A 27,874-nucleotide genomic window follows, 5' to 3' on the forward strand; every position below is an offset into this window, starting at 1 on the left:
ATATATATATATATATATATATATATATATATATATATATATATATATATATATATATATATATATATACATACTTTTGGTTTTAATAAATTTATCTCTCTATTAAGCCAAATATAAAAGTCTACCTTGGTTTTCGACTAATGGTCTTACCATAAAATTTGCACCAAATCTACTATGCTTGTCTTTGAAAACTTTATCTAGGTCACAAGTTACAAACTCCATTTTTAACCTTGGTCCCCGGGTAGGTTCATTACTTGAACTAGCTGGTAGCGATGCAATCATCGTTGAAGATCTGGATAGAAGAAAGCGAGATTAGTAGAATAAAAATCCCTATCTGAAAATTGGTGACGCTAAGAACTCTTTGCGGGAGATAAAAATGACTTTTCCTATCACCTTTCCTATAAAGAGGTTTAATCGAAGTTTTCCTAAAGTCTGTAGCAGTGGCGTCAATTCATGAAAGATTACGGACAGAGGAGGGGCAAAATGTACTTTTTAAAAGCTGAGGGGAATCTGACATTCTTTCCAATAAAAACACGAAAAAGACATTTTTTTAATGAGCGTACCCTCCAAAAAATGTGTTTTTTCAAAAATCGAGGGGGGAGAAGGTGGACCCCCTCGGTGGCGCTCTCTCCATCCCAAATTGACGTCACAGTTAACTAATTCCCTGTGGCCGCTGGATGGAAACAACCGCGCGGTCGCCCAAGAACAAGATGGTCCGATAATCTGCATAATTTCCTAAGCAAGGCAAGAATAAGACATGAACATGTACCCACGGCGGCTCAAGACCAGGTCTACTGGAGAAAGAATGCGTCTGCTCTCTCCACGCTGGTGCCAAGTCAGCAGGAGAATTAAGTAAGTTAAGTAAGTAAATTAGCTAATTTGCTCCTTTTCTTTTATAAAATTCCTATTAGTGATCCTCAGTACTTATCTTATATTATTTTCTCAGTATCAGTATTATAGACAATACTTTTAGTATTGTCTCCTCTTGGTACTGTCATTCTCTTAGTATCTTTTCCTTGCCAAATAAACTGTAATTTACTTCCAAATTGTTGAAATTCTTTTCGTTTTTTTTTTTAATATAATTTCCTTCAACTTTATCACGATTCAAACTCTTACGATACCAAATTCTAAAAAAACATCTAATCATTAAAACAGCATAAAATACAAACTGAAAAAATCCTGTAACTTTGAGAAATTTAAATACAGCGGTTTTTCTTCGACTAATCAATACACAGAAAAAACAAAAAAACAAATTCAACTATAAATTTTGAACATTTTGCCCAAATCATATTTTTATTAATTATATTCTCGATCCAAAGTTCCCAGTAGCAGCCTTATTTCTGTTTCCTTTCTTAAGTTGTCTACAACAAGAAAAGAAAACGACAGCATCTTCAACAACAGATTTTTTTTTCAAAGGAGTAACATAGGGCCATCCGACCACCCAACAGTGCAACGCACACGAGGTTTTACCTAGAGACGGGTGGGGTGGATTATATTGAATACAAAAAATGCAAGAATTAGCTACCGTACTTTTTAGCTATTCAATGGCTATAAAGTCTTTTGTAAATTTCACACTCCCCCTCGCAACAAGACCCAGGGTACGGTCCTCGATATACAAATTTGTTTTATACATTCTCGCCGAATTATGCCTCGACAGGTTTCAAATTTTAGCTTTTTAATGACTTATTCTAAATAATGAAGATCCTTGCAGGTTTACTACTGTGGTTTATCTGTAATTTCTGGTTCTTTTTTACAGATTAAAGTAATCCATCGTATTCATATATATATATATATATATATATATATATATATATATATATATATATATATATATATATATATATATATATATATACAAACAGGGTTTATATTAACCGGATTTTGATTAGCATGACCCACAGAATTATTTACGATACCAATTACATCAACAGGATTTTTCGAGTTTGTGCAAGGCACGTCTCACGGCTTAAAATATTGACAAAAGCAGGTTTTACTTAGAGTCCATTTAAGTCACCATTTGAACAAAAAAGAAATCTACTTAAATTTAGTCCAGAAAACAAAAACAAATTCTGCAGCTTCTCCTGCTCGAAATCGTTCAGCCTTTCTTCAAGTTTTTCAACACGAAATTCAAGAGATTCAATTTGACCTTTAAGGCCTACTAGGAATTTTTTTCATTTGCTTAAATTTACCACTGTATGTGTGATCGAATCATAAATCTCTGAAAGCTAAATATTTTGAGTATCCTTAGACTGAGTAATTGTTGACACACCATCATTTGGTGGACTAATTTTCTCCGTTACTTTTTTCAGAATGTCCTGCATCAAATTTGCTTTAATTTCCTCTATTTCTGCTTGAGTAGAGTTAAGCTGATTACGAATAATCGAAGTGTCTAAGCCTACAGAAACTGCAGTTACTTCTGTATTTTCGTTTTTCTCGTTGCCCGTTTTTATAATCTCAATGTAAATATGTGGATGATTTTCGTATTCACAGAAAGCATTCTTTACTCCTTTTGCACTTTTTTTTTAGAGGCAACGGGATAATTTTCTTTAAAATCCTGCAGGGTTGTCTCGACAACATTCTATAGCAAAAATCAGTGTATCGAAAAGTTTTTCCAGATGGGTTAATCATTTTGACTACGCGAACCGGCCATAGTGGGTAATCCTGGAAACGAGCAAAGGCCGAATCCCCTTTTTTGTATTTTGCCATATTCCAATATAAATTCTGATTTTTTGAAAAAAAAAGTTTCTCGTCATCGTCAAGGATGTTATAGGAAAGAACATAGAATTTGCATTTGAAACTGAACATTTACATAAACACAGGAACATTCATTACAGTAAAGAATGTTAAAGAAGAATCATCCACTAAGATACCTTGTGACAGTATAGTGGATTTCGCCGTGTCCCTAATTCAAGGTTGACCGGTTCGATGCCACATGTCGCAAGGAAAAGAACGGTATACCTCAGCACTCTTTATTCCGATCTTTCTCAATACAGAGGTATTTTTATGGTCAATGACCATTTGAAGATCTTTTTTAAACATCGTATTCATTTTCAAACAGTTTATAAATGGAACAAACCTATTAAGCTGTCTGCTTTTATAAGAGAAATGACGCCATAGTTTTGACTATGATGTCAAATTTTAAGCCATATCTTAACGTCATACCAGCTATAAATATGGTGTCATTCTTCATCTTGCATAGGAAGGTCAATGTTTTCGAAAAAAAAAAATGATTTAATTTTTAATTTTGTGTTATGTTTATTACATAACACAATATATATATAGTACCGGGAGCCCGGCGGCTTCGCCGTCAGACCCCGACACTCGGCAAACTTCTATATATGGATTCTCATCGTCACTCGTCTTCTAACCGCAGACAATTTGAGATAATTTGCTGTCTTTTCATATTGCGGTCTTTTCAAAGATATTTGATTATTAAAGCAAGTACGATTTCTTATAACGATACCTGCTCTACTAAGCTTAAAACTTTTGTTTTCTTTTTAAGGTTTTTGAATTGTTATACTCCCTTGTTAAAACATATACAAATATTTTTGCAACCAACAGTTTTTGCTCTTTACGCAATTTAATGTCTTTTCATACTCTGTCTTTTCAAAGACAGAGGTAATCAAACCACATGGCTGTTTCAGTTTTTTGCTGTATTCACCCCAGGAACATTAAATTGCGTAAAGCCTTTTCATACTGTGTTTGTTCAAAAATATTTGATTATTGAAGCTAGTCCAATTTCTAACAGCGATATGTACTAAGCTTCAAACTTTTGGTTATCTTTTTTAAGGTTTTTAATTATTGTAATCTCTTGTCCAAATAAAGAATCTTCATTTGTAATTGCATGTTTTCGTTTTTTGGGCCTTCCTACTAACATAATATGAAGGTTGCGTTCAAACCCGTAAGCTTAATCACGTAGCAAGTTGTTTCTATCTAGCAAAAAAAAACAAACTAATTTTAAAATTTTCTGGCATTTTTCTAGCTTGAATTAAAACATTAAAATTATTGCTCAGGCACCGTAAATATTTTGCAGTTAAAATAGTAACTTTAGCGATTCTTGACTGAACTTAAAAAACTTTTCAACTATTTTTCGTGTCTTGAAAAGACATTGCTTGTACTTATAAGAAAAGAAATTCGGTAATGATGCTTTTAAAATAACTATTTCTAGTGAGCTTCAAACTTTTAGTTTTCTTTTTAAGGTTTTTTAATTGTAATCAATTGTTAAAATATATTCAAATATTTTTGCAATTACTAGTTCTCTTGCTCTTTACGCAATTTAATGTCTTTTTATACTGAGGCTATTCAAAGATATTTGATTATTACCGCAAGTCCAATCACTAACATCGATTTCTAATAAGCTTCAAAACTTTTGTTTTCTTTGTTAAGGTTTTGAATTGTTGTAATTCCTTGTCAAAATATATGCAAATATTTTTGCAATTACCAGTTTTGCTCTTTAAGCACTTTAATGTAAATTTCTCCATATACGAAAATCTCCGATTTTTCCACATAAGTGAGATAAGTGCCTTGATGTCATTGTAATTTTTACTACATGACGTCATTTGCAAAAACCAAAATTAAAGCTCTTAACGAATTTTTTCAAACTTATGACCTATCTAGATCGTTTTTTAGGCCAGAATATATCAGGATACCAATTTTCCCGAAAATATATAGAGCTATTTTCGAGATAAAACAAATAAATACACACACACACATATATATATATATATATATATATATATACGATTATTGCTCACATATTATGAACATTAATAACGTCTACTATTTTGTTAGAATATTAATTCATCAAAACAATATTTGAACCTGCACAGAGCTAAAAAGCATAATCAATAGCTTCACAGTGAATGTACATGAAAATAATCCCTGTATATATACCAACTTAATTATATTAAAAAAACGAAAAACAAAACAAAAAAACAACAAACCTTTGGGAAAAGAATCTATTACCAAGAATGGTAGGGGTCATAGTTGGCTGCTGACTTGAGCCCCTATTACTACGAGAGTCTGCAGGGTGGGCAGTTCCAACGGCAGGTACACGAGTAGCACTTCCATCTATAACAACTATTGAGGAATCTGAAGGTAAAGGAGCATCCAAAACTGTATCAACAAATGCCGTATTAAACCAAAAATGAAATAACGTCTCCTTAAAATAAGGAACAAAATTCACTCATTGACGACACTGCACTGTGCACTGAAAGCAAAGATCTTAGAATACAATAGACCCCAAAATAAGGATATTTCAAGCAATCTCCGTAAATTTTCCTCTTATGCAGAGAACTTAGAAGGGATACAGCGGCGCCAATTGGGAGGCATAGGACAGGGAGACATTATTCCCTTCCAGATATTTTTATCCTCCCAAAGATTTAAAAAAAACATTCTTTTTTTGGGAATTTTCATTGAAAACTACCTTTTTTAGTATTATCATCGAAAAAAAGAACCCCCACCCCACCCTAGACTATGAAAAATATACTTTGCCGACCCACCCCCATTTTCGTGAGTTGACGCCACCGAAAAGAGACGAATAATAAAATACCCATAGAGTAAATAACAGCGAAAACAATGACAATATAATATGACACATACAATGCCAATACATTTCGTGCCCTCACCCAAATCTGATTTTTCCCTGAATTCCTGGGCAGGTTTTATTCCAATTATTAAATAAAATTAATTATTTTCTTGTTACCCCCCCCCCCCCAGAAAAATCCTAAGTACGCACCAGAATTAGGGTGTACTCAGAATATTCCGAATGAAAGATCTAGAATAGTTTCAAGGTAGTTGATGAAAAGAATTCAAACGCAGAATTTGAGAATAGTAATGTGTTCACGGCTTTGGCGTTTGTCTTAATTTACTCGTACAGGCACTTACCAGACAATAAAGCTAGGAGGGTGTGGTCATTGGAGTGAGTTATATTACAAATTTATCAAACTAAAAATGAGTCAAATTACAAATTTACGCTGGGCAAAGATAAATAATTTCGTCATTTGAAGCTCTGTAGGAGTTCCCAATTTTAGCTGTCCTGGCTAAGTGGACGCGCGCTGGGTTGAGTTCTTTGTCCAAGGGGCGCGGGTTCGATCCCTGGTATGGCCAGTTTCTTGGTTCGGGACGCGGGTCAGTGGTTTGACCCTGTAAGCTTAGCCAGAGTCAACCCAGCTCTAAATGGGTACCTGGAAAAATCTGGGGAAGGTAAGCAGAAAGGGTGTGCGAAAGCACAGGATGGCTGGCCCCCAACCCCCCATTGCACTTCCTGGCTGAAGGGCCACGAAACGGAGATCAGCACCGCCGGTTTGGACCTTAAGGGTCTAGTGCCGTCATACTTACTTACTTACTTACTTAATGTGGAAGAAGTAAAATAAATAAATGCTTCCGTGCAGCAAAATTGACTAAACCTTAAAAGGAAGAAGATGAAATCGTAGTTTGACACTGCAGGGATAGGACAATTTTTATAGAAAGAATCAAAAGATGTTTCTTCTAAAAATGAAAATGATAACCCTTAGAATTTCTATTTCGGCTCATTCAAGTCTTTGAAATAGCAAATTTCGGTAAAATAAATAATTCTCTAATTAAATGGTTTTTCAAACTTTCACATCTAACGGTTATGATAGATCACGTTTCCTTAATCACAATGACTCTTGAATACATAAATAGACATCTCCACATTTTTGGACTCGAAATTTTAGGAATTTCGATTTTAAATTTTCTCTAAAGGGCGTCGAGCAGAAAAAAAAGAAATCACTAGACATAACAAAAAAAAAGAAAAAAAGCTAAAAACTAAGGAAGCAATAAAACCATAGCCCCCAGGAGTTTGACTCGTGAGAGAGGATTCAGTCTAGAGCCTTAAGAAGAGCATCTAGGGAGCCTAAGGTTCCTTATCTAAGGTTGCTTAAGGACTTCTTATCTTGGACTTTATCTAGGGTTGCTTAAGGACCTTAAGCTTGAAATCACATCCGACCGCCGTCAGAATCTTCGCTAAATCTTTGGATTATTTTTTCGAACCACCCTATTCATCGATATAACTTTCCCCTTTCATTATTCTCTAACACTCAGACTCCTTTGCAAGGGCCGGTAGCAAGTTCTTTCCAAGTACAGCCAATTGTCACACAACATGCGAGGTGTGAATAGTTTCGTTCCCGCTTTTCTACAAATTTCAATTCCGAAATATGAGCGTAATTATGTCATATCGTTTTGAATTTAATACCGAATTGACTGAATGGGTTTCTTGTCTTTTTTTGTACATAAAGTATTGCAACAAAAAAAAAATGTTTTGGCGTATTACGAGTTTTATGCGTTTTTTTTTTTCAAATAAAGAGTTTAGATTTAATGGTTAAAATTGTTGTTCGAACTGCATATAAAAAAAATTGCCCAGATCTTTTAGAGGTTCCAGGTCATAAGAATCTTACAGGAGGAATATGATGGCGATTATTATTATTATTATTATTTTTTTGTCCAACATATGACTCTATAAATCAATGTATTTTGAACTCTAACAAAAAAAACAAAATCGTTTGGAAGAAACAGAGAAAAATAAACCAGAAAGTTGGGACCGTTTTGTTCTTTCTGGAAATTCTGGATCACCGGTGACCAAAAAGATTTCTTTAGACTTCAGAGGCCATTTATTACAACAACATATTTATTATGTTTATTATTACTATATACATTAAATATTTATCTGATTAAATAATTTTGGTTTATCATTATTATTTTTATTAAATACTTAATGTTGCAGTTACTATATTGCATCTATCATATTTAACTATAATTTTAGAATAATAATTAATAGTTCTATAATAATAATAAACAACTTTAACTGAAAATCGTTTCTATAAAATAAGCGGCAATTGGATCAAATTTCTGCAACAGTTTGCGTCTCAAAAAAGAAGTAGAAGGCAGGAAAAGATATAAGTATTATTTAGCACACAATTACCTACCTTGACAATTGATTTGTGCTTGAGTACAATTTTGACATCCCCGGATAGTACAATAGGACAAGTGAAAATGAACTTAACACCAGTTGCTCCTTTCCTAACTTCACTGGGAACGGTTGTATGTCTCCGATTTTCATTCTCATAAACAATCACTTGAGGAGCTAAAGAGAAAAGATTAATATGATGAAACGACTTACAAATGCCCTATAAATATATTTCACAAATTTAATGAAACCAAGAAACATAAAAAAGTTAATTTATAAACACAATATTACTCAGGGTTACCTCCTTGCTACCTCTAAAGATTTACTGTTTCCAACTTGTTTCAAACAATTCTGATGAAACGGTAGATCCAGGGGGGGGGGGGCAACAAATTTCCTTTATAATGGAGTCATTTGAGAACTGAACATAACAATTTAAAAACGCCCTATCGAAAACATTTCGAGTTTTATTAAAGCTAAGACATCTAGAAAAACATAAATTTAAATAAAAACTTAATTAGAATTATAAATTTACTATTTCTATTACTCTACTGTATCTTACTTAATATTCAAATACATCTAATGAATACCTCTTCAAACCAAAACGAATCCAGGGGAGGGGGAAATAAAAGTATAGTTTATTGAAGTAATGGCAATCGGTGTCAAGCAAAAAAAGTTCTAGTCATCTGCCGCATTAAATAACGAAACGGAATAACAAAACACTATAAAAAGAAAAAAAAAATTAACATAAAATAAATGTTCACTAAAACAGATTTTTATTGTAATTAACTAAAATTAACGAAACTTTTCAGGGCTAGTTAAAAACTGAAGTTTTTAAGATTTTTTGGCTTACAGTCTACCCTACTGATTTTTTTTCTGAATCCTCTTATTAAAAGTTCATAGAGTCCCAATGTAAAACGGGCAGCCCCATTCGGCTTCAAGTCTTATTAAAGACTAATATAGAGGGAAAATGGAGCAGGAGCTAGATAGACGGAAAAATTTCAAGCATCCCATATAACTCGTCCAGGCAGTCATTAAAACCACGGTTGTCAGAAATTGTAGCCATTCCCCAAGATACACTTTCAAAAAATCCCAAAGTTAAAAAAAAAAGTATATATCCTTAATAAACAAACAGAGCTTAATATTTAAAATATAAACTCTTCCCAAGATCCCAAGCTCAGGACTGGAATCCAAAGCTTCAGGAAAAAATCTCAAGGGACATTAGCTTTTGCTGATACCACATCCAACCTTACTTTTAAAGTATCAATGACATCAAAACGAAAACAATTTATGCCCCCTGGACTTATCTCAGGTCTATTCATACCCTAAAACTGCAATTTCCCACGATTTTTCTAATGGTTGTTTAAAAATTATGAAGTTTCTAGGGCAGTATCACATTTTCGTCAGTATTGCCAAATTGATCCTTGAGAATAAATAATGAAAAATAACAGATTAAACTTGACAATGTTTAGTCCGTAAAAATTCAAATATTAACAATCTGCTTTGACGACAACTACATCTGCAAAGCAAATCTACACCTGCTTTAGCTGTTTGGTGGCATATGTTTTTAGCTTTTTTTGCTGGTTTTCATCCACGTTTCTTCTTTTATTAATTTGGGACCCACTAATACCAAAAACTACAAGACTGTATATGGAGTTTTATAAATAAATACTGAATTCCCAATTTTACCCAAATCAATTTCAAATATGTAGTACCAGTTTTAAATATAATTTGGTCAGATTGCAACATTTACAACCAACTATTTATAAATAGTACATATTTTATGTAAAATCATTTTATGTAATGTTCAAATATGCAGTGCCGGTTTTACATATAAATTCGTCGGATTGCAACATTTACAGCCAACTATTTTAAAAATAGTATATATTTTATGTAAAATCTGATAAAATCAGAAAATCATAATATCTTAGCATTGTTGTAGAGCAAACATACATATTGCAAACATACCAATTATTTTAAAAAAATCAAAGAAAAGGTAGTAGCTAAACCTAAAATTAACAATTTACTTTTAAATTAACAAATTAAATTAACAAAATTAACACTTAAAATTAGCCATTCAGCCATGATAATCAGTAAAATTCACAAATCCACTTTTACAAGTTGGCAGAGATACTAAATAGCATCTACAGTATACAGAGCGGTAATCTAGCTGAATAGAGCTTGGTTCAGTTATGAGATTGAGCATCCTGTGCTGGGCGTGGGGGTTGGTAAAAATGGAGGGAGGGTATGTATTGCAGTATTAGTTGTGAATCTGGCTGAAAAAGCCGAGTGTATACGGCATTTACCTTCACCCACCCGAAAGTTTGTTTACGCTATACAACAGTAGTCTGCAGCAGCTTATTGCTGATAATTTTAGCAAAAGCCAGGCACTAGCACTTATATTTATGACTGTTTAATGTACGTTTATTGTTTATAATATATTGCGTTATGTTTTTAAATTCACCAAGTAGCGGGTTTGTTAAATAGTAGGTTTTCTTCCCTACCTCTGGAATAGCATCTACTTCAATAGCACCCCCTTTTGGTGGTCAAATCTACTCCAATCTATCTAGCAAAGAAAGATCCATTCCAATCAAATCAAGAGGCTTAAACGCCAAATAAGACCCCAGTGCGCCCTTTTTTTGTGGGTAGAATACCCTGCATAGGTTTGAAACAGTTCAGAGAGACCATTGAAATAATGAAAATCCAAAATCCGATACCAAAAAAAAATTTAATAAAAACGGAAAATAAGTAGGGCTAGATGAAATTTCAGACCCTGCACTGAACAAATTAAAGAAACCTACATTTCATTCTGTTCTTCCAGAAACAATAACCCAACTTCTTTCAGTCTGCTTTTTTTTTGCATTTCTTTAGTCTTGTTTTTCGTTTCCGGTGTTTATTTTTCTGGACGCTTAATGATTTCATTTCTTGGCTCCTGTTTTGGCAGAGAATTTAAATCAAAACAAGTCTGACGATTAAACGACAGAAGACCCGTCAAAATAAAGGTTTCCGTTTATATCAATTCGTTTCCATCAAATGATATTAATTTTTTTTTGCTAGCCATCAAATCTTTTCCCCCAAAATTACAAAAAATTGTTGGTGACAAATGGGGCCGTGAAAACAGATACCAATCAAATGCCTTAATATTTTAAACATCATTTTTAAGTTCAAAACTAAGAACCAAGTGTTCAATCAGTAATTAATAACCGAAGAAATCTGGAGAGGACACCCCCTCCCCTCCTTGTGTGTAGATATATTATACAAAATAAAATTTTACATTTTGGAAAATAGCACTACAAAATACAAACATACTGAATAAAACCAACATTTATTACTAGACAGATCAGCGGAGAAAATGAACGAAAATAATGTTCTCCCTCGCTCTGTAAGATAATACGATTTTTTTAATACGAATTATTTCCCTGAGGGTATTAAACCCCTTCCCGCTCCTTTCCTAAACCATCGGATCCCTCATCTATATAAGTTGGTTAGACAAGACAACTTTTATACAATTATAGAAAATAACTTTAACAAGAAATTCCATTATTTTTAGACCAGCCTTAGACTAGAAAAGTATGAGATTAAGGAATCAAATTAAACTTAAAGAGGATTTACCAAAAACTCCTGTCACAATAGCAGGTAAACACGGCAGAAATATCTCTTGTAGTTCAAGAGCAACAGGCTGATAGGAACAATTCCGCTGCACTTTTAGCTGCTCAAAGTATTTCACATACCGTCGCTGTGAAGGTATGGTAACTCCCTGAAATAACAGGTAAGTAACAATCTGATAAAAGGAGTAGGACATGCGAAAATACCAAAAAATACAACATAATAAAAAAAAAATATATAGAGAGAAACAACTTTTACAATTAGGATAAGAGCTGACAAGGGCCAAGTCAATGGACCATAGTGCCAAGTCAAAATTTCTAAAATTTTTGCAATTCTCCTTTATTGTTTTACGAAGTTTTTCATTAGTATAGTTTTTAAGCGGAATGGAGGTCAAGGCCGTATCCAGGGGGGGGGGGGGGGGGTTACCCGGTTTGAACCCCCCCCCCCCCCCGAAATTTTTGACCGACTCGAAAATAAGTCGCAAATTAGTAAAACCTAGGTAAAAATCAGTAAAATTAGTCGAAAACTGAGTCAAAAATTAGTAAAACCCTCCCCAAAAAAGTCAAAAATTGGTAAAACCCCCCCTGAACAAAAATCCTGGATACGGCCCTGATGGAGGTATTCATGTTTTATATTTTTGGGTAAAGAGCTACAATTCTAAAAAAGAAGAAGAAAAAACTAGACCAGAGTTTTTTTTTATTATTATTTTTATTATTATATTTATTATTATTATTATATTATTATTATATTTATTTATTATTATTATAGTTTATTATTATTTTATTTATTATTATTTTTATTATTATAGGCAGCCTCTTTCCAAGAGGCTGCCTATTTTTGTATCTTTATTGTTGGATCTTCGTTAATCAAGCTGCAATGGCTACTCAACTTAAGTTGGTAGAAGGACTTAAGAATATACCACTATGTACTGCTATGTTTTGTCAGGTTCATTATGAAAAAATGAAAAACAATGAAAGGAAACATGAAAAACTAATTAGTAGAAAAATGCTGCATATTATAAAGAAAGAATTTCATTTTTTAGTGTCTTATTTCAGTTTTTTTTTGTATATGCTGGAGCTATACCTGGGACCACCAGGGAGGGTGTCAAAATTACAAATATGATATTTGAAAAGAATGTAAAATAAGAAATCTAATGGCACTACATTTATTTTATTTTCTTTTATAGAACTGCTAATCCATGATGTCAGGCTACCAAGGTCAGTGCTCTTTGGAGGGGGAGGGGTGGAGGCATCATTGAGGCTCTGGATACATTCTTGAAAGTTTTGTTCACCTAACTCAACTACTTGCCAGGGTAGGGAAAAGCCCCTCATCTTGAATTTCTTTCTTTCTTTTCTTTTGTTTTCGTTCTTTCTTTCATTTATTTCTTTTCTTTCTTCCTACTTTAATGATAAATAGTAATTATTCATTTATGCTCTCTATAAATACTTAAATGTATACAGATGAGTATAGGAAACAAACTAAAAAAATTAAAACTACAAATCAACACTTCTTAGGAAAAGTACAATTAAAAAACCCACAAAAGACTCAGTTTTACTAAGGTATTCCTAGTCCTAAATAAAGTATTTCTTCACTATTTATCATCTTATCATGTTTCATGTCATCTTTGTTAAAATGGGTTTGCTTTTGGGTTTATTTTTAAATACAATGATAAAATGGGTTTATTTTTAAGCCAAAAGACTCTACATAATTGTTGCAATAGAATTGTTAAATAAAAATATTATTTAAAATATGGATAGCAATCGAAAGAAACGTGATAATATAATCAATAATACTGCACATTATAAAGTAAGAGTTTCATTTTTTAGCGTTTACTTTCCGTTTTTTGTATATCCTAGGGTTTGTTTTTGTTTTTAACCACAAAACATTTTAGTTACCCCTTCTGAGTTACCAGTACTAATAAACTATAGCTAAAATGTAAATAAAATTGCCAGTCCTAGAGTTAAACGGTTGTTTTTGTTTTTTTTTGGCTGGCCACGTTCCCCCTAAAAATTTGAGTGTACCCCCAAGGGGTACCCGTACCACAGTTTGAGAACCACTGTCCTAGGGTATCTGGAACCATGGGGGAGTAGGGCACATTATCAGGGTAGTTTAATGACCATTATATGAAAAAACGGTATGAAATAAGGAATATGTTGGTACTATTTTTATTTTATTAACATGTTTCCTTCAAAAGATCCCTAACTCTCAAGTATTACCACGGACTGAATTTAGTAATGGCTATTAGCACTGAAAACGAAGAACATCAGGCAACTACCCTAACCACCTTTCTCTTCTCCAAATCATATTGGACAGAAGTTTACCACTATAATATCTTTAAGAACATACCACGGAGAGGTACATAACTGCTGTTTTCTGAAGTTCATTATTAAAATCTAGACCTTGTTTGGTGTTCTTTCTGTATGTTTAGTGTTTTTTGTATTTTTGGTATATTTTTAGTATGTTTAGTATATTTTTTGTGTCTTTCTGTACGTATGTTTAGTATTCTTTTATTTAAATTGTTCCAGCAAAAGAGGGAGAAAGGATAATGACCGATAAGAACGACACAAAAAATACACTAAACATACCGAAAGAGCACCAAATAAGGTCTAGATTTTGATAATGAGCTTTAGAAAACAGCAGCTGGGAAAACGATAAGAAATCATCCGTAAATTTTGAAAAATTTGACGTTAACCTTACAAATGAAAAGCAGAAACTAAAGAGAAGGCAGTTTGTATAACTTGTGCAAAATCTAGTTTTATAAAAATGAAATTATTTTTAAGGTCTCATAAAATGAAAAAGCATTGCTCCCTAACAGAAGGCGCACCAAAATTAAAAAACACAATATGCCTCCCCTAATAGAAAGCAATGAAGATGATAAAAAACAACAGAATGCCTCTCCTAACGGAAAGCAACGATGAAAAGCAAAAGCAACGACATGCCTAATTTAATAGAAAGCAACAAAAAAAGCAAATAAGCGCATCCTAACGAATTAATACCTTTCTATCAGAAGTCCTAGCTTTACCATAAAATTCCATTGCATCTTCTGCAGTTTTACATATTCCACTAAAAAGAAGGTAACAACTGATCATCAAACCCGTGCGACCCTAAAAAAAGGCATGATTATTAAAGACAAATTAAGTACAATAAATTTATTTAATAGGACTAATTACAAAAGCAAGGATAGAAATTTGATAAAATGTTTTATTATACCAAAGCTTCATCGCTGGAAGGCTCAATAGCCTTTGTATATCCTCCATATATGTCGTAGTAAAGCCAATTCTGGTTTCAATTTCAGACAGAATATTTTCACGGGCTTGTTAATATGATTTTACAAATACCAAAATGCATCCCGAGCGCCGTTCCTCCATTCGAATTGCACAAAGAATCCCAAGACGGTTTGGACACCTTCCCCAAATAGCATAAATCACCCCAGTTCAAGTAGGCTGTGAATTCAGTCCTGAAGCAAACAGTTCGTGTTACTCAAGGGGTACATCACGCATTAGGGGGAAGGACAGCCTCAAGAAGCTTTTGGACATGGCTGATATTGTTACGGAGTAAATCCCCTCCCCCCATTCAGTAGCAGACTCGTTCGTCTAGAGGAGCATAGCTACCATGCTCTCGATGCCACGATCAAGCAGATAAGAGCTGCGAGTCAATATTATTTTCAAAATCTTCCGTCTTGTTGATGAGTTAATAACTCAAACTTGGTGGTTTTTCTAAAAGTACATTAAAATTTTTGACATTTGCAACAGCAACAATAACAATAAGAAGAATATTCTGATTGTCTTGACAGTTATCTTTTTTAGCCGTATAAAACATTTGATTAGCCGTATAAAACAGCAACAATAACAATAAAGAGAATATTCTAATTGTCTTGACAGTTATCTTTTTTAGCCGTGTAAAACATTTGATTAGCCGTATAAAACAGCAACAATAACAATAACGAGAATATTCTGATTGTCTTGACAGTTATCTTTTTTAGCCGTAAAAGAACATTTGATTAGCCGTATAAAACAGCAACAATAACGAGAATATTCTGATTGTCTTGACAGTTATCTTTTTTAGCCGTATAAAACAGCAACAATAACAATAACGAGAATATTCTGATTGTCTTGACAGTTATCTTTTTTAGCCGTATAAAACATTTGATTAGCCGTATAAAACAGCAACAATAACAATAACGAAAATATTCTGATTGCCTTGATAGTTATCTTTTTTAGCCGTATAAAACATTTGAAACTCAGCTGAATAGAGCCTTGTTTCACCTTGACTCAGATGTTTTTCTTTTTATCACAAAAAAAAAAAAAAAAAAAAAAAAAAAAAAAAAAAAAGTAATATCTTGTTGCCTCAACTAAGCTACTGTTTGACTAACCCTGCGTGTGTTTTACAAAAAGAAACCGACTTTCTATTTTTCATATCCAAAACTTCTTTTGTTTCTGTTCCCCACGAACAGTAACAGTTTTATCTCCTGTCAGTGCATGAGGCGGCCTTTTGGAACTGCATTGCCAATATACTTGGCTAATTATACAAATACAAATTTAATTTATTCCGATTAGTATTCGCAAATTACAAGGCCCTATGGCTTAGCTTAGCCAGTCAAATTATTCTCAGTTCAAAAAAAAAAAAAAAAAAAAAAAAATAATAAAGGTTGGCTAATCTTATCGGGTTCTTCTTTCTTCTTTTTAAAATGCAAAGTGGCATTCATGTTTCACCAACTGCAAGAGCAGAACGGCCTGTCAGAGCATGATACGGCCTGTCTGGCCCAATGGTGTAGCCTGTCAAGCGTTCTCAGTAGGTAAAAAAAAACCAAAAAAAAAAACCTTGGACTTGAGTTTGAATTTGATGCTATGGCCTGTCAAAGTATGTAATTCGTGACAGTCTCCCTGCCAGGAACCGTATGTCAAAAATAATATTATTATATTCCGTAACAATAAGGAGCTTGCACATAACTTGTGATTGTCAGACCAAACAAATAATTTAACTATTTGAGTTATTTGAGTCGTTTCAAAAACTTTCTGTGAGAGGTTATCCAGATAAATATGGAAGGAGCCGGAGAAAATTTTAACCCTTAGCCTTCCTATTTTCTGATGATTATTTTTCGACTAAGCCTACAATATGTGTAAGCCTACAGTGTGATTAAGATTGTTGTGACTTGCAATCTTTACAAGCAGACCTAATGACGGTTTTCTATCGCAAGACATCTTCCACTTAAATATGAAAATATGCCTTTTTGAAATGAAAATAAAAAACGACGTTAAAATGTTTTTTGTTTGTTTTTAAATTGAAAAAAAAAACTTGTGAGTAGTGTGATTTGTGATCATACAGCTATGGCTAATTTTGTAGATTTTATTTTGTTCACGGACAAAGTTTACGAATTCGTCTTTTGCAAAAAAAAAAAAAAAAAAAAAAAAAAAAAAAAAAAAAAAAAAAACAGGAGATACTTTCTCAGAGAGTACGAAACAGAATGCTGTCCCTAAACATAAATCCCTACACCCCTCAAAAATATCAAAATTCTATTTTAGCACTTTATTGACCATTCGTATATATAAACTTAAATTCTTGAAAAGTATATAATTCGAAGTTATGACGAACGATAAGGAAGCAATTTGCTCCCTAGACAATTAATTAGGTCCACTATAAACAACCAAAAGAGACAAGAATCTAGTTACGGCTAACCTTTCCTGCTTTACAATGAACAGCAGCAACATTTTCCGGGTTTGATCGAAGCCATTCATCCACATCCCTACAGAATGGTAGCATCAGTTCTAACTTGGGTGGGTTATGGTCTTCAAACGGGTATGTTGCTACTCGATCTTGAAACTTTTTAACGTCATATTTTCGTTCTGAACATCTTAAAAAAAAAAAAAAACTCAATTTAAACAAACACCTTATTTTAAATGAAAGTAAAAAGCAAAATCAAAGCTGGAACAGTAATTACTCTGTGTGTGACGAGGGCTGAAGCTCTCTTTATCTACATCCCAACAGAAAGATAACCTGAATTCTAAAGTGAGTGGGTTATAGTTGTCAAAGGGTATGTCGCAACCCGGTCACGAAACTTCTGAAAATTCACATTTTCGTTCTTAAGATCTTAAAAAAAAACATCTACTGAATTAAAGTTGAAAAACAAAGATTTTTTTTTATAGCACTATGTTGAAAATTTTGATTGGACAAGCATTAGGAACCAACGGTTCCCAATGGAACCAAAGGTTAGAAGAAATCTCCAGAGCTCATCCAATTCTGCTTCTAACTTGCACTAGAAGTCGTTTGCAGTAGCCGGCCATTTTATTATTTATAGTTAAAGTTGAAAAAAGTAGTAACAAAAATTTTCCAAATGAAAGAAAAGAACGACATCAGGACTAATAGAAATGATAACGTATATGATGAGGTTTCCACCCCCCCCTCCCGCAGACCCCACTCACTACGCAAAAGTTCAAAAGGTGCATAAGGAAAAGTATTTTTAAACTGCAAAAAATATAGCCAATTGATGATGGCAAGTGTTTTATTTACCAATTGCCTTTCAAAATTATACTGATCAGTTTTTTCCACATTACTAGTGTGTCAGAGCATTCTTGCACATTATACCCATGGAAAACATAAATAATTTTAGCGTTCTAAATATAATTACCCACAGTTGGTGTCTAGTACTAAAAGGCTAGCTGGAGTCAAATATTCTTTCGGTGTTGTGAAAGCTTTTCTATTAGCCAAATTCCCAGTGGAAAACAAAAAGTGTTCTGTCCTAAACATAAACCGAAACATAATAAATCAGCATAAAATATAACGAATCTGTAAAAAACTACAATTGATCACACTTAAAATAAAAAAAAAATCTTTCTAAAAAAAAGTGTTCTGAAAAACCTTTCATTTTATTTCGCAATAACATTTACAAAAAAAAAAAAAAAAAAAAAAAAAAAAAAAAACCCAACCAACCACAACAACAACTAAGACGTTTAGTCTATTGGTGACAGAATACCCATATCGACCCTCTTACACATTCTCCCCACGGCCACATATAAATGCTTCAAGGTTCTCAATATAATGTTACCCACAGTTAGAGTTAAGCTGCAGTCACGATCGTCTTTCAGTGTTGTAAAAGCTCTTCTAATCGCAACATTTTCTGTGAAAAACAAAAAAGGTTCTACCCTGAACATAAACTGAAATATGATAAATCAGCATAAAATATAATGGACCTGGAAAAAACTATAATGAATTAAATTTAAAAAATCTTTCTAAAACATCAACTTTTTTTTTCCCAAAAAAAAATTGATGGACATCATGAGAACCTATTATAAACAAAACACTACCCTTACCCTCCTGGGTTTATGCATGCAAAGGTGTATTCCTTAACCAGTTACATTTTAAATACAACCCAAATTGAAGTTTTGGATATCTTAAGTGATTAACAACTAATCTTCCAATCAAAATATTTTCATCAACAGTCAAATTTCATCAATTTTCATCAAAATATTAAAGCAAGAGATAGGCTAATACAAGACAACATTAAAAATTAAGCGTTAAAAAAATTAAATAATTAGTTGAACATAAGCAATAAGAGAAGATGAAACGGTAACATGAAAAAATGGACCTCATGACAATCTATAATGAACAAAACGTTGGGTCCCCAACCCAGGGCCGTCCCATAGACATAGACATAGACATAGGTTTATTAAGATCGAACAGCGTAGCCATGGCTAATTTATGTCGTCTTTACAACAATATGAAAAAAAAAAAAAATACAAATAACACTATAAAAACACTAACACGTGAATTCAAATAACACTAAGTCTTGTTGTATGCTTCTACGAAAGAGGGGACAAACGTGTTTTTGTAGCGGTTGGTCCTGCAGACAGGGGGTTGTAGCTTCGACTGGGATCTGGTTCTTTGGTTAACAGGAGCATCTGGTGGGAGGATCAGTCTGTGATGGGGCGAAGATAGCAGTGACTTGCCGAGGGACATGAGCAGTGATAATCGTCTGACCATAGGGGGGGGGGGGGACGCCCCCCAATGCTTTTGGTTACTCGGTAAAAAAATAATTCGGTAAAATCGGGGCACTTTGCGCCACGATTTTTCCGACACCGTTAAAATTATTTGTTTGGTTCAATAAAGACCACAAAAACACTGACATGTCATCTACAGAAACTTCGAACTTGGTCGGTAAATGCAGTAATTTTACCTACTCCTGCCTTGTTTTTATAGATGGTGCCACAACTTTCCATTTGATTGAATAATCAGCATTAAAATAGTGACATGATATGTACCGAAATCTAAATCTCGATTGGTAAGTGCAGCGGTTTTACCGACTCGTGCAGTGATTTTACGTATTGTATCCGAAACGGACATTATGCTTATTATTGACAAAAAAAAGTCGGTAAAAATGACCAGCCAGTCAGTAAAATCTCTTGTCCCCCCCCCCCAAACAGTTTGGCTAGTAACGACACTGCCCCAACCCTCCTGGGTGCAGTCATTCATAGGTGTGTTTTATAACAGCAGATATATCCTAGATACAACTCAAAATCAAGTGTTGGATGCCTTTCATCATTAAGCTACAGATAAGCCAATGCAAAAAAATACGTGTCAATACTTACAAGTTATAAATACGATAGTGGTTTTTATGCTTTTCTTCTAAAAATCTAATAACTTCATCAATGTTATTCCGATAGATGGACTCTAACTTAGCAGCAGGGTAGCCCATAGCAATCAAATTAGGTAAAATATCTATAAAAAACAACAACAAATAAATCAGTACATAAAACCTAAAAATAATTGGACAAATACAAAAATTAAAAATCACTGAACACTCGCACTCAGATTTAAGTTTTGGTACGTAGTAAAATAGACATGAAGTTGGGTAAGAGACCCTTTACAAGCAGGGCTCTCCTTTCACCAGTCTCTACTTTTTTGGAAGTTATACCTACCTACTTCGTGTTCCGAAACTTGCAAAAGTTTTGTTGTTGTTGAATGGAGGAAGGGGGTGGGGGTATCGAAGTGATATAAATTATTCTTAACGGCTGTGGCCTTTTTTCTTATTAAAAGTTGTGTTTAGTTCCACCATGTAACAGCTTTCCTCTCAAAAAGGATGACTGGCATTCCCAAGCGGCATCTACTTATAGAAAAATTACAAATTACTAGATGGCGATGTTTAGATTAATTTTGAAAATTATGGAAGAATGGTTTAGATGCAGTCCGTTGCTTCTGCTGCTTTTTTGGCCATTGTTTGGAATATTAATGACCTCTATTTTGAGATAATCAAAAACTACAAGCAATACTGTTTATGTAAAAGCGTGAATTTTTAAAACTCCAAATGCTCAGCTTCATTTTTCTGCACAAAAGGTTGTTCATGGGTATGGTAATACACCTTTTGGGTAACTGGCTCTGATGGCTATCAGGTGGAATTTTTTCTACTTTTCCTATTAGAAAAGTAGAGGGCTACATTAAACCTAAGACAAGCAGACACAAGGTCAAATAGTAATTCAAGAGTAAAACTAACATAATTAATATCATTAATAATATGAAAAATCCCTAACGAACAGAAAATACCATAAACAGGTGTAAGCCCCCCCCCCCCACCTATGCCTTCCAAAGACCAGAACACTATTTGCGCTGATACTTCTCAGTTTTTTAAGCTTTGTAAATAAGATGAAAATACACGGATATGCAAGTAACGCATAAAAATTTCAACCAAGACAGTGAGTATACTAACAAAAATAGCTCGAATATTTCAACTATACCTCTAAACACCTTTATAAACGGGAAAAAATTACAAAAGAAAATTAGACTAAATAGCTAAATCAAACAGGGAACCAACATAAAAAGATGAAAACTCAATAAAGAAGAAGAAATGAAGATTTAGAAATATGCAATCTTGGACATCATTGTTGATGCTAATACCTGTATAGGCTAATATATTTTAATTTCTAGGATATTTATGAACTATTTTAGTTTTTTAAAACTGTTCATTATTAAGAAAAAAAAGTAAGCCATAGGCTTGTCTCTGTTATGAGGCAGAAGATCAAATAAATGTTCGCCAACAGTAGAATCAAGTTGCTCAGAAGCTTTGTTAGTAGGATTACCATTCCTACTTATTCCGACTATTTCTCGACTTTAATTAGTACCCTTTTTAGGGTTTACAGATGAGGAAGTACTTCAAATTCTTCAAAAAGCTGAAAACGACCTTGTTTTATGTTCCGATTATGACAATCTTTTTTATTCTATTTGGAAGCCATGATGTGCATATCGAGTACGGGGAAGAAGAACTAGCTTCAATGATAACGGCGATGGTTATCACCAATGGAAGTTCAGACGCTGATTGCATAATGGAAATTCCTCGCTTTGTATGAGGGTTTATGGTGCACTTTATATAACGTTACCCGATTGCTTTCAAAGCTAAGAGTTACGTACCTTAGCCAATGATACACGTAGATATAATCGAAATCAGAACAAGGGATAGGATAAAAAAAAGAAACCATGGCTAAAAACTATTAAGGCATTCGAGCCTTGAGTGTCAGCAAACGGTATTGCTGAGATCAAACTTTCTAGCTTGTTGCCAAATCTGTCGGTGAAAAAACTAGACAATTAATAATGACAGCTCATTTCGTCCAAAGAAAAGGTTAAATATTGTGTTACAGTCTATAAACAGCAATTATTTCGAAATAGTTTTCTTCTTACACATGGTTTCTATCATTCCTCTCTTTGTAAGAAATGTTACCAAACTGAAGAAAATACCAGAAGCTCTTTCATTAGCTAACTTCCAAAGATAAACAATCCACAGACAATTCCTCTGAAAAATGTCTAAGAAATCCTAGTCCGTCTTCCGAGACACCCCCGTTTCAGAAACATACTTCCTGGTAATGTTAGTTTTTTTTTTTACCTGACAAGAAACTTTCAATGTAACAAGTGCCACAAAAGATAAGGCCAAAACCAAGAAAATAGGAGGCCATTATGGAAAAGAACAGGTTCTTATTGCTTGCTACCAACAAATTATGAAGGGTCTATTTATGAACCCCAGCAGAAATCATCAGACTGGATTTGTTTTAATTAGCAGTTTGGTGACATATTCTTCGAAGAGACTACCTTAGCTATGAACCACCACAACATAAAAGAAATGAGAGCTGCAGCTAGCATCAATTTGTATAAGCTAAAAAAATTATGGGTATTGTGATTGTCATTTGAACCGTCTTGCCAAAGCCTACAGCCTTGGAGAAGTGAACACAATATCAGAAAACACCTATTCATTTTAGTAGCGCTGCTCACTTTTGACATGTATGATGGAACATCTGATGAGCAAAAGTCAAATGACAAGCTTTGAAAAGTATCTGTATAGTAAGTTCAATCTGTCATGGTTCTAAGAACTCTTCAGTGCTTCATTGATGAACAAATGGTGCCATCTCATGGGCAAATCATAGTAAAGGAATATGTACTGAATAAGTCACATCCTTTGGGCTTAGAAAAATGGTTCCACCAAATGGACTAGTGCTAGATTTCGGAATTTACCCGAAAAACAAGATCTTTCCTCCAGGTTCCTTTTTTTCCATCTTTCCTCGAGCACCCGTTAAAAAGGGATTGGTAGGAGCTCAGTCCTTTTCTTAGCTCAGACTCAACTAAGCATTTCAATTTACTCTTTGATTGGTATTTCCCTACATTTCCCCTCCTTGAAGAGATCTAAGCTTGAGAAATCAATGCAACAGAGGTAAAAAATCGATTTGCCAACGTTCTTCTGGAAGGTGAGAAATCATTGATAAGCAAAGGTACAGGTGAACCACTGACGTAAAAGTGATCTTGCTGCAGCTAGGGCACAGTGGTAAAATAATGAGTCAGCGTTAATGGCTCCCAAATGTACTGATAATATAGCTGAGACTTTTGTCAAGATTTGGGAAAGGAAACAATCAAGAGCATATACATGTATAATGCTCAAAGGCAGGGGCGTCGTTTGGGGTGGCAGTCCCCCCCCCCCCAATAATGTGAAGAAAATATTATTATACATCCCAAACCCTTTAACTATCCAGATATGAACCCCTCTTGCGCCCCCCCCCCCTTATAAAAATGCTAGAGATTCGCCCCTGCTCAAAGGTGATCCATAACTACAATCAGTACATGTGCAAAGTAAACCTCTGTCGCGCAGAGTAATGACAGAGTGAAACTTGGCTACTCCTTCCCACACGAGAAGAAAGTGGAAATATTTTTTGAATCTTGTACAAGCAAACAGGTAGTTGGAGTACCATGGAATAGCTAACAATACTGATCTGAGTATGCCCTTGTTGAATTTCAGGTTTTTGGTAGCAAGAGACCCAGATAACCGTAATATTTAGGGTGTCGAGAGGGCAATGATAAATACCAATTTGAAGAATTAAGTATTACAAACAATGCAAAATTCCAGATCTTGCTACAATAAAAGGGGAATTAGGCTATTTGCCCACCTGCAATTCTGAGTTAAAGAGTTTTAGCCTACTACCAAAAATTCAAAATACCTCTCCACCTGAACTTCAAAAGGAATTGTTTCAAAACGTTTCATAAACAGTAGAAATAAAACGTGATTTGACTGTTTATTTTACTTTACTGTCACCTTGTAAGTGATTTATGAATAAATAATATAAAGGCTATTTCCTAAGTTGAGCCCTAACATCCAATGGGTTGGAAATTCAAAATGGAGGGAGGGGGAATAGAGAGGCATAAGAAACTTCATTTTCAAATTGCATCCAAATTTTTATAGGGATTGAAATCTTTGTTCAACCACAGGTCTCAGGAAACTTTTTCAGGTTATCTATATCAAAGGTCACACTGCGTTTTTGTCAACTTGTATCTAATATTTTATGTCTTGTACTATTTTCAATAATGACTAGTGATTTATTTTGAAATAAAATTCTATTACAATTATTCTAGAGTGTAAATACTGTCAAGTGTCATTCCTCATTTCAGGTAAATATTACCATGTTAAGGATATTTCTTGGCTATGATTAACTTACATAAGCAAATCGGAAGTCAAATTAATCTAGTCCATACAAAAAAAAACAAAAAAAAAAACATTGAACAATTGAAAAAAAAAGATATAAAATAAGGTTCCATTTCAATTCACCAGTCATCTAATGAGAAAAATGGCTAGGATTTTTGGGTGTTAATGTGTGTTTGAGATTCTGCAGGTGGTCCTATAAAAACCCTCAGAAGCAAGCAGAGAACAAATTTTTGTATAAGATGGCAACCCCCCCCCCCTTCCTGGAAAAATCCCTAGCTATACCTATGTACTTGAGCAGAATAAAAGATGCTGAAGTCCAATTTAGTATATAACATTACCAAACTCCCTTTTAAAAAACTAATTGATGGCCAAAACTCCCTTTACAAAACTCCCTTTAAAAAACTAATTGATGGCCAAAACTCCCTTTGCGAAATCCTTTTAAAAAACTAATTGATGGCCAAAACTCCCAAAACTCCCTTTAGAAAAACTTACTGATGGCCCAAACTCGCTTTACCAAACTCCCTTTTAAAAAACTATTTGGTGGCAAAAAAGTGTTTTGGTCTTGCTTCTAGTGTTAATTTGAGTGATTTGTCTCGTTTTTTTGTTTTTAGCCCTCATTTTTAGAAAATTTTAAGGATGATTAAAAATATAGTAGAACTTCATAGTAGAGCTTTTGGGGTGGTTAAAATAAACTTGATATTCACATCTTTCAGCTAGCAACAAGAAAAAGTAATCCACAACATTGTTACAAATGATTATGCCATATCTTCTTACTTTAAGGCTTCAATTAATTTTATGGAGTATGGAAATATCAAAAGTTAATGAAAGCTAATAGCCTACATTCTTAAAAGGAGGGTGGTAGCACAAACTTTACATCAAAGATGCAATTGTTTCAATCATTGCCAGTTCAGCTTAAAATCGTGTGTGTGTATGTGTGAGAAAGAGAGGGAGGAAGAGGAAGAGAGACTGAGAAATATAAAAAGAAAGAAAAACAGAAATAATATTCTTTTAACAGAGGAAGCATTGCTTTTAATTGATTCAAAGTTTGCACTTCATTCATAGAAGTATGTTGACAGTTGTCTAAAGCATTTCAACCTGACCTTCTCTTTAAAAATGGGTAATTGGGTAGTTTTTCGTTTGAAACTAGGATCAATAAAAAGAGAAACTGTAAGACAATAAAACAGTAAGAATAACACATAAAAAAGTAATTAATATAGAATAAATCAATAAAATATGTAAGAATGTTCAACGAAGGTAAACGTGAGACAATTATAGATTGTTAATGCAATTATAGACTTAAAAAAACTTACAAGTTAAATCTAAGTCAAAACCATCCTGTTTATATCGTATTTTTTTACGGGACACAATTGCCCTTATTGGGTTTGCCATTTGGAGTATTCCCAGTGATTTCCTGAAAGAGAATTATTTTTTTTTTACTTAAGTTCAAATACAATATACCAGTTACACATAGAAAGATAACTCAATCCTTGGGGAAGAGGCTCTTTTGGACCCATTTGGAGGCCCCCCACCCTTGTATGTTCAAGCATTTATGTACAAGATAAATATATAATACTAAATTAGTTTTGCATATTCTGCCAAATTCAGCAAAAGATTGGGGGGGGGGGGGGGATTGGTATTTAATACAAGCAAGGAACTTACTTCTGCAGTAAGGCAACAATACATTTTAGATAATTGAAAGAAGTAAATTTAAACATCATTTTGCAATTTCACAACACACTCCAACCCTAATCTATGAGACAAATTACATAATTATTGCCTAAAATGAATCTTTTGTGTTTTGAATCTCCTCTTCCCCAGGACTGTGTACAGATATGATCACATTTTGAAAGGAGACAAGGAATTCTCTCTTCCTCCAAATTTGGTCTAAATAACTCCTGCAGCAAAATTGAAAAATAGAGCCCTAAAGATGCACCATCTTATATCATCCATCTCCTCTAGAAAAAAAGAAGGCTTCTGAAAATTCCCTTTCTCCACCTCCACCAAACAGTTGGACCTGGATACACCAATGATTGTGATGATTTTTATTTTGAAAACTGTGAGCAAAATAATGTCACTTTGATGCCTAATGCCATTACTGACCCTTCAAAAATGCACACAGCTGGTGAAGACTTATATTCTAGTACAATTTGCTTTCCAAAACTTCTGTGAAAAAAAAAAACTATGTAAAAACAAATACCACTTCTAAATAGAAACGTAATCCTACTATCCTTTGTTTTTATTAGTTCTCTTTATTATCTTTGTTTTTTTATTATCTACTATCCTGTGTTATGTTATTGTTTTTATCCATTGTTTGCTTAGAGTATTCCTTCTTGTTGCAAGGACTTTTCCCTGTAAGGATTTATATACTGTTATGTTTGCCTTAGACAGCTTTGTGTTGTTAGTGGAGGTGGTAATCATTACTAAAAGGTAAAATTTTCCCAAGCAAATTCCCCCCCCCCGTCCCCAACAAAGTCAGAAAGAGAAGAAATCAATGTGTGGTCAAAGGTGCAATCCCTGGTTGCATCACACAATCTTTCTTGGGGAAGAGGTTAACAATACAAGAAGTGTGTTTTTGAGCTGCCAATTCCTCATTTTTATTGGATAAGGGAAAACATCTTATTCTTTAGGGAAGTGGGTTCAGACCCTCTCTTTAAAACTTGAATACAAAGAAAAACCATTAAAAATGTTTTTTTTAAGGCCAAACTAAAATATTGAAAAACAAAGCAAATATTTTGGGAGGACAACTGCCTCTCTTCTTCAGTATGAACCAAAAAAATTCAAGGAAAATACCCAAAAAATTTGAAAAGACAAAGAAAACCAAAACAACACGGAGAGTCAACATAAAAAACAAACCAATAAAAACCAATAAAAACAAAATCAAAAGAAGAATAAAATTCAATAAAAGCCAAAATTAAAATAATTAAAACCAAAGGTGAGTCACTCACCAATACCCACAGTTAACAAAAATTCAAAAACTTTTGAACCAGTCTCTAAGGATACTAGTAAATGATCAGTTAGTGAAAAAATTTCATTCACCCAAGCCAATGACCAGCAATTAAATACTTGGAGAACTTGTTATTTGATTTCTGATTTTAATAATTACATCCCATGCAAAAGTCATGAGATTTGAGGGGTTGATGATGCAATTCACTTTGTGAATGAAAAGCTGATTCAGCAATGACTAAAGTATTGGCTTTTCTTTAGAGAAAACTGAAAATATGAGCCACTTATTCTTAAGTCACCAGTTTCTCTGTTCAGATCTAGACCTAAATTTTGGTATCTATAAATGTCAAAAGCCTCTCTGTAGTGATGGTCTGGGTCAGGGGCATATCCAGGATTTTTTTTAGGGGGGCACAAGATAGGCTGATCCAATAAAATTGCATTAGGAGCAAGTTTAATTA

General features: G+C 33.7%; 1 protein-coding gene across 5 annotated transcripts in view; it reads right to left on the bottom strand.

Annotated features, from left to right (window-relative positions):
• The window catches only part of LOC148952504 (phosphatidylinositol 3,4,5-trisphosphate 3-phosphatase and dual-specificity protein phosphatase PTEN-like), a 78,561-nt gene that overhangs the window by 34,697 nt on the left and 15,990 nt on the right, over positions 1-27,874 (bottom strand). For all 5 annotated transcript variants that reach the window (XM_089088995.1, XM_089088993.1, XM_089088991.1 and 2 more), the window contains 8 exons: positions 25,784-25,884; positions 20,113-20,242; positions 17,207-17,381; positions 14,527-14,634; positions 11,537-11,681; positions 7,947-8,104; positions 4,944-5,161; positions 151-292 (listed from right to left, as the gene is read on the bottom strand). In XM_089088995.1, the coding sequence (XP_088945121.1) occupies positions 151-292; positions 4,944-5,161; positions 7,947-8,104; positions 11,537-11,681; positions 14,527-14,634; positions 17,207-17,381; positions 20,113-20,242; positions 25,784-25,862 (1,155 nt within the window). In that variant the 5' untranslated portion in view covers positions 25,863-25,884. The remainder of the gene's footprint in view (positions 1-150; positions 293-4,943; positions 5,162-7,946; positions 8,105-11,536; positions 11,682-14,526; positions 14,635-17,206; positions 17,382-20,112; positions 20,243-25,783; positions 25,885-27,874) is intronic.

Source organism: Artemia sp. Qi Xiang Cuo, chromosome 5 (genome assembly GCF_049724085.1).
Source record: "Artemia sp. Qi Xiang Cuo chromosome 5, ASM4972408v1, whole genome shotgun sequence".
In the NCBI taxonomy this organism is placed as follows: Eukaryota; Metazoa; Arthropoda; class Branchiopoda; order Anostraca; family Artemiidae; genus Artemia; species Artemia sp. Qi Xiang Cuo.